We start from the raw sequence: 11,417 nt of genomic DNA on the forward strand, positions 1-11,417 counted from the left end.
TGTCTCATTGCTATATGTTTATCAATAAAACTGTAGAAAAAAATAAAATAAAAAATAATAATAATAATAATTTAAATAAAAAAAAAGTATTACACTAAAGACATGATGCACTGCTGAAAATCTTATTATACTGCAGGGCTCAGTAAATACATGTTGACCAACCAAGGACATGGGAACACTGACCAACTCAATACTTAAGGTATTTCTAAAGGGGACCTCTCCCCCAGACAATGACCACAGTAATGGTAATTTACACCATGAGACATTACACTAAATACTTTGCCTTGGTTATCTCATTTAATTCTCAAAAGTTGACAGTACAGTTTTCTTATTTCATTTATTTGTTTTAGGGAAGGGTCTTCAGGGTTTTCAGGGTCTCATTACTAGATCAGACTCGTAGTGATCCACCTGTTTGCAGCCTCCTAAGTGCTGGGATTACAGGTGTGTGCCACCAAGCCTAGTCTCAATTGCTGTCTCAGTGCTCCCTGAGGGCAGGGCCAGCACAGCATGACTAGGGATCAAACCCCTGGCCCCTGCGCCTAATCCAGGGGTCGGCCCCTACAGTACAGTTTTCACTCCACTTGACAGATGAAGAAATTGAGAATTAGAGAAATTATGTAATTTGTCCAAGGTCATTCAACTATTAACTGGAAATAGCATATTCAAACCCAGACACTTTGATTTAAGAACTCTCATTATTAACTCAACATTAACTCAAATGCTTCTGCAGGATTTATCCTGAAGATCTTTATACATTTCTTATGCTGAAGAGAGGTGATACTGTGTGTTTAGCCATACCAGCTCGCAATGGGCGAGGAACTCCACCAACAAATATAGTTTTTCGTGGGTCAAGTGGCTGGGAACCATCCATCACAAAATCACTGTCACTGAGATTCCAGGGTCGAATCTGTACCTAGTGAGTGTGGAAACCACAAAGTGATATTTTTAAAAGCTTAAAATTATTGCAATCAATAAAGCTATAAAATGAAAAGCCTTAAAACAAGTCTACACCAACCCCTTTACTTCATCTTTTAGAATAAATTGAACTAAGGTAGAGTGGTAAACTTTTCTATTATAAGTCAAATTCCTTTAAAAGTCCTTAATTACTTGTAAGTTAATTAGTAGTCATTTTCTACCTTTCTGCAGTCTCCAGTCTACACAATCAGATATATAAGTTATATATAATTTAAATTTAGCAAAGTACTATATGCAGGGTTATATTTTATGTTTAATCAGCGTATGTCCAGGAAATACAAACTATATACTAATATACTACACTATTTCAAAAGCATTTCAAGGATGGTGAGATTTTTGGACTTATGTGCAAACATGAGAAGCATAGAATTCTTTATCCTATTTTTAAAATATAATCTAATTTGTAAATGTTTTTTATCATATTATGTAGGGACTTAAAGTTCAACATATCAATACTTGATGAAAAATACCTGTTCCTTATTATGCCTAAGATGTTTGAAATGCAGTGAGATAGTGAGGTTAAGCTTGATAGCCTAAATCGTTTGATAATAACAATAAGCTTGTCTTCTGGATGGTTAACAACCTAAGTTTGCAGACCAAAATTAGAGAAAAAGGAGGGCTACAAGGAAAGCCAACATTTTGGCCCTAGCTTTCTAAGGTCAATTAAGACTCAGGACATATGAGAACTTGTACTGTAACGTCATGTACCTCGGTAGTGTCCCAAATTTTCTGATCAAGAAGATTATGGGGCCAAAGAGGAAAGAGATCGATGATGTAGAGTGTGCCTAAGGAGAGTCACATGGGGAGAAGATGCTCTCTCAGGCTTTCACAGAGAGCACATTGGCCAAGCAATGGCCGTGACTCATCCACATGGCTGCACTGACAAAGGTTCTACAATCTGAGGTACAGGATCTCAGGATAAATCCTGAGGGCATTTTACTGACCTTCTCAGACCAAAAAGCTACAACTCTTGTTGCATAGGTCCTGCTTTACCTTGGTCTTAACCATCCAGTAGAAAAGTATGAAGACGAAATATACGAAATAAAGCCATGCTGTTATGTTGAGCTGTGGGGGACTCAGGTCAATAATTTCTGACACTGCCAGTTAAACAGAAGACCCAATGCTATTATGGTCTACTGCACTCTTTTTGAATATTTTGCTGAGTTTACACACCTATAATATTCAATAATGGAACTTCGAGAAAATAGGGTATACAGATGAATGTCCATTTTGTATCTGTGTATTCAAAGTGGTTAGGATAGATATATAGTTGCATTCTCTTAATGAATAGAATGATTTGTTCTAATGGTATTTGTAAATAGGATCACAAGTCCGCATCTTGTACAGCAATTAACCACTAAGAAGAATATATGCAGTGTATTATTTGTTGAAACTGTACTTCCAATTTGATTTGAAACTGTCTCATTGCTATCTGTTTATCAATAAAACTTTGAAAAAAAAAAGCATTTCAAGGTAAAAATATTATTGGTACTTGTCAAAAACTTTGTGATAAACCCTTCAGTATGACTAATAGTTTAAGCAATATCATATACTAATTTAAAGTCAATTGCATTAAAAAACAAAAAAAAATCAATTACGTTTATTAACTCTTACAAATACCCACACCAAAGACAAAAGTTGAGAGCAAAGTCTTTCCAACTATGCACATTAACCTAGGCCACAGGTACACAACTCATATACTTGTGTAACCTGCAAGGATGTAGACAAAAGAAAGACTACAGGCCATAGGAGCACTTAAAACAATATTCTCACCAAGAGCACTGAAGACAGAAGTTCCATAAATTATTGCTTGAGTTAGACTTACTCACAACACTGTGTACTGTTCCCTGCACTAGAACTGGCTGGCAGATAATGAATTATTGATTTGCTAGATTCACCAAAATAGACCAGTTACTATTTCTTCTAATCTAAAGTTCAAAAGAAAAACCTTAAAAAGGGAAAAGGACAGTATACAATATATCTCTATGTGTATATACACAATCAATTTTACCTTGGGAGGGAACCAAATACAAAAGGTGAGGACAGTATTAAGTAAAAAATTGATCAAAGAGAGGAAGGAGACAGAAGCCAGAGAAGATATTTATGATTTGAATTGTATTATTCAGAGAAAATTTAGCAAGTTATAAAATGCATTCTCAAAGGAAGTGTCTATTTTTAAAATTTTTGTTTTTATGACTATATGTTTGTAGTATACAATAATTTCTTTCACTGTGGTGAACTAGTACATGCACAAATACATCGTCTTTAAGAAGTAAAGATTTACCATATTTCAACTAGCCAAAAATTTAAAGTCAAAAATGTGTATATACAGAGATATACAGAATGTCAATGTTAGGAGCATAACAATAAAGGATTTTTATGTAGATTATACTTAGCAATATGTCAATTAACTACATCAGCCCTATCAGGATGTTTTTCAAAAAGAAAAAATGGAGGCAATAACAACAAAGAAGCTATCTTATGGTAGACTGCACTTACTGGCTTATCCTTGATGGTGGGACTTGATACACATAGGTAGAGTTTTCCATCTTCTTCAATACATGCATCAATGAGAGCTTGAACAGAGCTTTCATCTTGAAATAGCAGGAATGCATAGCCTGACAGAAAAGCAAAAAAATGGAGTGACTTATATGTTTTCTTATCTTTTTGTAATTATTTAGGGGATACAAATAGTAAGTAAAACTAAATGAAAAAAAGAAACAGAAAAATATGACAAAATTAAAAGAATATTCATAGTCCAATATCAACATACAGTTAATTTTGATAATATCCTAAAATATCTTTTAGAGTAAAAGTAAATTTGAATTAAAAGTATATTGAGTAGAAATTTTAAAGATACATTTAGAAAAGTGAGTTTAACAAAAATGTTGTAGTACATGTAAACCTTTATGAAAGGGCTAAATAATAAAGAATGTAAGAATTAAACTGTACTTATATATTAAATCCTGAGAATTACCTTTAGGAGGAAAATAGGATTTGCTCTCTGCTTTATGAGGCCAATCCACAATCAAAGGGCCAAAGCGACGAAAACTAGCTGTGATCTCATCTAATGGAATGACAAAAAATATATTTAAATATTGTTATGGTTATTTCTTGAGAAGTAGTCTTTTTAAAAGTTTCAAATCTATTCTTGCTAAGAACAATACAAAGTAGGCTTATACCCCCTTCATCTAGATTCACCATGTTAATATTTGACAGATATGGCCTCACTTTCTACCTTTACTCTTCCCTTTCCTCCCTCTACCTGTGTGCATATAAAAATTCATCTATCCATCCATCCATCCATCCACCCACCTACCCACTGTCCATCCTTTTCTGACATGATGCCCTGTAATTCCCAAACACAGGGATGTTGCCACATCCCTGAAGCAGTGGTCTTTTTCGATTTGGACAGCTCTTCATTCTTTCCTATTTCACTCTGCTGTGGTCTGAATGTGCACAACTCCCTATCAAATTCAAATTTTGAAAACTAATTTCAATGCGAGGTTATCTGGAGTGGACCCTCAGACAGGTGAGTGTGTCATTAGGACAGAGCCCTCATCAATGGGATTAGGATCCTCATAAAAGTCTCCAGAGGGGACCGGGGAGAGGGCTCAGTGGAATAAGTGCTTCCCTGGCAAGCGCAAGGGTCTGAGTTCAATCCCTGCTGCTGCCAAAATTAAAAAAAAAATTAAAAAAAAAAAGTCTCCAGAGAGATCCCCTTGTCCCTTCTGTCAAGTGAGGATACAATTGAGAGTTGCCCAGTGTTAAAAAAGCAGCCCCTTCTTGGACACTGAAGTGGCTACTGCCCTGAACATGAACTTTCAAGCCTGAAGAAATTTCTTCTATAAGCTTACCTAGTCCATGCTACTTTGTTTTAGATACCCAAACTGACTAAAGACCCCAAACCTTAGAGTTTATCATCTTTTCTCATGACTAGATTCATACTCTGTATTTCAAACACAAATATCACCACATTGATGATATGGTACCCTGTCTTACAAAGGGACATATTCATTTTGATAACCTGGCCAAGTTGTATCTGCTCATTTTCTTCTCCCCTACAGTTTTAAACAATACAGTCTGTTTTGCTCTACCTGTTTTATGTGAGATAAATGGGAAAATCAGAATGGTAAGGAAGCTGTAATGGTTCATCAGTGATTTTTCCTATGCAAGATCAGCTAGCATAGTAAGAACAGAATTATAATCATCAGGGAAGAAAAAGCCCCTACTTTGTGGGCTGCACATGCAAGAACACTCCCAGTTTTATTAGAAGAAAATTATAAATCCACAAGAAAGGTCTTTCATACAGGGCTTGTAACAGTTTTCATATTCTCAAGGGCTCAGAGATCTGTTTTAATTTGTGTTTTCTTCATGCTTGCAAGCCAGCACTTCTGCTCCATCAGTTTTGGGCCTTTTCAATATTTTATTTATTTTTTATTTATTTATTTTTTGCTCCGAATGCCTTTAGGGCAGGTTTGGCTGGCTTGAGTTCTGGGGATTGAACCACAGCAACCTGAGCCTGATTGCTTTGTTGAAGTAGGCACTTAAAGAGCTGAGCTAAGGGGCAGGCCCCCCCTTTTCGATATTTCTGTCAGCAACCCCCAGCATTCTGAACTCCGTGTTTGAATTGTCCAAGTTATGCCCAGAGTGCTAATTCTCTTTGTTCATGTCCCAGGTACAAATTCTGGTTTAAATTATCTGTTTATTTCCCTCAAAATTTCTGTAATTTTTAGTGTAAAACTCAACAGAATACAATATTTTTCAAGCTGTGTTATCTTATAGCAGGGTGGAAATTGTTTCAGATTAAATTTAAATTTCAGTGTAGTCTTATCAAGTCATTTTATTGTAGGGGAAGAAACACCCTGCTTCTGTGTTTATTTCAACCTCTGGCTGCCTGAGCCATTTTTCCTCACTCTTTCATAAGATTATCTGAAGTAAAATGAAGTAGTTTGATAAGAATATATAGATTTTAGGGAAATGATTCTATTGTCATAATATCAATTAGTATATTTCTATTTCCTTTTAAGAAACCAAGAAAACGAAATTTAGAAATAAAACAATTCAAGATGTACGATGACTATGTGGACTACTTTGATATTAACTACAGATTCCTGGACAACCTGTCTCTTTTAATCTTCATCTGGCTGGTTTCCCACTCACGCCTCAGATCAAATACCACTTCGTCAAAGAAACTTTCCTTAACTACCTGACCTGTGTTACTCAATCACATTTTGTTTATTTTTCAATATTTACCCTGATATTTTCTTGCATGTTTACATATTTTTATGGGAGTCCCTTCACTAGAATATAAACTTTTTCAAGCAGAGCTCTTCCATCTTGTTGACTAAAGAAGACTAAGAATATTCCATGGTGTTCAGAAACCATTTATTTGTTAAATGAGAAAAATATTTACAAAATGCTGTAACTTAAAAATGTCTTTCTTCAACTACAGGTTATATTTTCCCAAAATTCGTGCCTAATCTAGGATTTTAAATCCTAAAACAATAAACTATACATTTATGAAACCCATAAAAGGTAGAAAAGAAACAAGAGAACACATAATTGAATTTAGCCAAGGCAGCACTCATAGTCAAAAAGACAGCTCCATGTTTGCCCACATTTTAGAATCCTGGAGAAGTTTTCCCAGTGGTCATTGAGCCAGTTCCCTGCTTTAGCTAGTTCCCACAGCCTTGTTCCCTTCCTTCTGTGAACTAATCTTATGCTGTGATAAAAAGATAGGGCATGAGAATAATGCTGTCAAGACTGCATAACTGAAGCCAAATAAGATTTCAGTTACAACAGAAATTACTACCCTTGTCTTCCCTACTCTGCAAGGCCAATATCTAGGCACCTGTTCGACCCATTTCTCACTATTCTCACCTTCATCAATGTCAGGAGGCAGTCCTCCTACAAATACTTTGCGAGAATATCGTTCCACTCTTTCTCCATTCTGGTGAGTGAAGCAGTGAGGTGAACCCAGGCCACTATGAAGAGGTTGATCCCCACGGCCATCATCCAAGAATCCATCTTCCATTGGAAATAGTGAAGACTGACCTGAAATACAAAGCAGGATAGAAAGCTAACAGAAAATGCTGCTTGCGACTGATTTTTATGCAAAAGGAAAAACAAAATTTTTTAGCAGATTCAATAACAATGCTTCCTTTGTTTTTCTGAGTAATAGGATTAGTTAGAAAATACCCCGGAGTTCTCCTAAATTTAAGGTCCCAACTAAGTAAAAGAGAAAATACATGATTAAACAGAGGGCTGTTCTAGTATCCCACTGAGATTCAAAAACTGCAGTGAGGTGACATGCAAGTACAGTAGGAGAGAGCACAACATCGGTAGGCAGCAGACTGCACTGCCTTGGCAGGGCGCCACAGCCACTCACAACCTAGATGTGGTCACAAAGTATTAAATTTAACTGTAAGATGCAAATTAGTTTCGTTAAAAAGTCAAATGGTATGGCTTGTACTTTTCCTCTAGGAATGTGCTTAAATAATAAATTGATTTTAAAGTGAGCATTCATTTTAGTTTAATTTTAAGTAATGGGATATAACAAAACCCACTTAGTACTGTTATCTAATTTCATTGTCTAGTCTTACAGAATTTAAAATGTGGAGGCATGCAAAAGATAGATTAGCTATGTGACTGGCTGAGTAATTATCAGTTTCCAACTATGTTGCATATTTCTAAAATTTATCATTACATTGGTCACTTGAAAATCAAAACATCCAGAAAACACATTGAGAAATGTCAAAGTATGTCAAAGTCTCCCATATTTCCTGGTAGCCAAATAGGAGCTTGTATATCATGAGCAAAACAGAGCTATGCACAAGAAACAAGGAAAATAGCAGATTCAAAACTGCTTCTTTTGTTTTTCTCACTGAATAACAGCATTCTGCAGAATCCATAACTGCAGAATCGCTATACCATTGCTTTATCATTGTTCAGGCTTCAAAGGCTGGGGAGATGGCTCAGTACAATAAGCGCTTCTCTGGCAAGCGCAAGGGCCTGAATTCAATCCCCCGTTCCAGAAAAAAAAAAAAAAAAAAAAAAAAAAAAATCAAAGCACTACAGAGGAGTTTGTTAACGGGTCCCCAAGAAATGTTCTTCCAGTGCTCCTCCTCCTTCCAAACATTTCAGTGTGCTTTTGTTGCCACACTTCTTTAACTTTTATTAATAAATACAAATAGTAATAGTATCGATGTGACAATTTAGCCTATAATACTATATATCAAAGAAAGATAAAAATGATTATCAATTGGAGATTATTTCCTGAATGATCTTCAAATATCACTTACATCTTTAATCTAAGCCATTTAACTGTTACTTTTTATAAAATGACAGTTAGTACAGACAGAAAAATAAGGCTTAATTAGGCATCTTTGGGAAATGAATCTTTAAAATTCCCTAATATTTCTAGCATGCTTTCTCCATTGTGTGAAATTTATGGAATCAGTCACCTATTTAGCTCATTTTAAACAAAATGTATTCTTACTTAATAAAACAAGATGACATGTTACTTAAGTATAATTAAATTTCCAAGACAATGAGGTATTTTGAGATTGATTTGACTTTTTTATCTTTTTTTTTTGAGATAAGATATCACTATGTAGCTCAGGCTGGCCTCAAACCTGAAGCAACACTCCTGCCTTAGTCTCCCCAAGTGCTGGGATTATAGGTGTGCCATACCTGGCTTCCTATTTTTCCTTTTCAAGATTTTTTTTTTCTCCTAAGAAATTTCTTTCAGAAAGAAAAAGGAGCAAATCTTTAATATAACTAAGTTGAAGGTCCAATATAATGTAGGGAGATCATTTGAATTCGGATGCAAATGACACCATTCTGGTAATTTGTCTCCTTCATATTAGATGTCTAAAATGTTAACTACAACACAGACACAATGTAAAGATCAAAGCTATATTTCACTTCCCCTCTCCATTTCCCCACAAAGGTTAAATACTGAGCAAGCTTGGGGCTTCTCCAAATAGAATCAACACATTGAAAAGTTAGAAACAATAATGTTACCTCTCCTTCGCCCATATGTCCTTGCTGCATGTCAAATGAGAAGAAAAAACAAAAAAACAAAAAAATAACCTTTCAAACATTGTCAAAAGAATCATCTGAGATTTCATCTATCAGCTTTTGAAATGGAAAAAAAAAACCTGTCCATATACTTCATTTCCTTTTGTCTCAAAAACAAGGCATTGGATCATGAATGGTTAATTTAGTGCATTTTCTTCAGTTCTCCAAGACACTCAAAATATATGTTGAATGCTTACATGTTTTAAAAAATTATAGTAAAACACACATTATCATTAATCTCCATTAGATAGTCCTCCTCACTTTGAACACAAATGTCTAGTCATTCTGAAGCAGCTCTGGAAGCGCTCTTTCATACATTTATAATGTATGAAGAAAAATCAGTGTGAATTCCACTAAGGAGTGTCATTCAACAAAAAGGCAGGCTCATAAAAACGTTACAATGTGTCCACATCCACCTTATTCCCTAGATCTAGGACCCTGGGAATTCTGGCCCTTCTGCAAAGTCAATTTTTTTTTTCTATTTTAGTTTTTTTAATTTATTTATTTTTAATTAATTTTATTGAGAAACAAATAGCAATGAGATAGTTTCAAGACCAATTAATAGGACAAATTCAATAATTAATACATTGCATATTGTTGTCTTTGTAGTGGTTATTCATAGTACAAGATACAGACATGATCATTAAACACTGTTAGTACACTATTAGTACAATTCTTTCTACTCATTGAATTAAGAGAAAGTAGCCGTATATCTATCATAACCATTTTTTGTATCTGTATATGCAAAGTCAATTTGACCAAGAAAAGTAAGCAGTTTGAATCAGTTCAAGAAACCAAGTTAGGCAGGACTGCACAACTAACGATATGAAAGAGGCCTCCAAGAACTGCTGTAGAAGGTGTCAAGAATGATGGGATAAGTGTGTTCAAAGTGAGAGGGAGTACTGAGGTAGGATAATGGCAATATGTCTTTTACAGTAATAATATTTAATTTAAACATTCACTATATTTTCTAATCACACCGTGTAAATCTTTATTGATTTTAAGGAAACATTTATTTCAAGGAAAACTTTTTTCTGTACGTATCACCCAAGGTCCACACCATTATGTAACTATAATAGTATGTAATATGATCTAAACCAACTACAACTGTATTAATATTCCCTCCCAAACTTCCCTGTTAACTACCAATTTAGAAAACAGATCAACATTTAACTCATGACTTTTTACCACTGTAGCATTTTATAGTATCCTCAGTTCACGCCAAATAAAAAATCACAACAAATGAAATCTTTAGGGAATTCAGATACGTCTTTTAACCAAGTTAAATAAAATCTTACACCAAGTACTAAATGTTGAAAAATAGAAGGTTTGGTATTTTATCAGCAAATAGGTTTCAGTCAAGAAGAAAAGAAAAAGTAACTGAAGATTCAGAAAACAACAGCATAAACTTTAAATTGGAAATTTTCGAGAAAACTACAAACTGGCACTTAAAGCCTAACCTGTCCAAATGCCTACTTAACAAATATTTCTGAATGTGTGATCTTGATAGGCCCTATGCATAAATATCACATGACCCTGACATCAAAAACTAGTAACCTTTTCTGTCACAGGGTTATATAAATCAATAAATAATAATTGATATACGATATACAGTAGTCTCCCCCACTACCCAGTTTTGTGTTCTGTAACTTCAGTTGTACTGGTCCCCTCGGTCTGAAAATATTAAATGGCAAATCCTATCAATAAACAATTCATGAGTTTTAACTTCCAAAGCCTTTTAAATAACATGATGAAACCTTGCACTATCCAGCACCTGGGATGTGAATCACGACCCTTCTCCAGCATGAAAAACTGCTACCTGCCCTATTAGTCACTTAAAACAATTGGTAAGAGACCACGTTCACATAACTTTTGTTACAGTATGTCTATTTTCATGATTATACTGCTTAATCTTTTACTGTCTTGCTTATAAATTAGGTTTTATCTCATATCTCTTTATCAATATGTATGAATATATGAGGGAAATCATAGTTAATATATGCTTCCATTCTATCCTGTTTCAGTATCTACTGGGGACCTTGGAACACATCCTTTGGGGATAAAGGGGAGTGACTGCATGAGGTGGATGTGACAGAACAGAAGAAGAAGAGCAGCTGGATCTGCTAAGAGGGGAGGGGACAGGTGGTCTCTGCAATGCACGATTAAACAAAAAAAGAGAAAAGCATCCTAGGCCTGTCACTGTCATAGGAAGATGTGCTGTGATGTGTAGGGAAAAGTGGCCAGAACAGAAGCACATGGGGATGAATGGGCACATGACTGGGAGAGGTTTTTGAGTAATAGCACATTTGAGAAATTAGTATAGGGGTCGGGGAGATGACTCAGTAGAATAAGTGCTT

General features: G+C 35.1%; 1 protein-coding gene across 3 annotated transcripts in view; it reads right to left on the reverse strand.

Annotated features, from left to right (window-relative positions):
- The window catches only part of Cpeb4 (cytoplasmic polyadenylation element binding protein 4), a 70,383-nt gene that overhangs the window by 11,309 nt on the left and 47,657 nt on the right, over positions 1-11,417 (reverse strand). For 2 of the 3 annotated variants that reach the window (XM_004644830.3, XM_004644828.3), the window contains 4 exons: positions 6,859-7,032; positions 3,953-4,042; positions 3,475-3,593; positions 799-913 (listed from right to left, as the gene is read on the reverse strand). In XM_004644830.3, coding sequence (XP_004644887.1) covers positions 799-913; positions 3,475-3,593; positions 3,953-4,042; positions 6,859-7,032 — 498 coding nt within the window. Of the gene's footprint in view, positions 1-798; positions 914-3,474; positions 3,594-3,952; positions 4,043-6,858; positions 7,033-9,003; positions 9,028-11,417 lie in introns of all 3 variants that reach the window. The other variant, XM_004644827.3, reaches the window with a different exon arrangement.

This window comes from Octodon degus, unplaced genomic scaffold (genome assembly GCF_000260255.1).
Source record: "Octodon degus isolate 3935 unplaced genomic scaffold, OctDeg1.0 scaffold00212, whole genome shotgun sequence".
Classification (NCBI taxonomy): Eukaryota; Metazoa; Chordata; class Mammalia; order Rodentia; family Octodontidae; genus Octodon; species Octodon degus.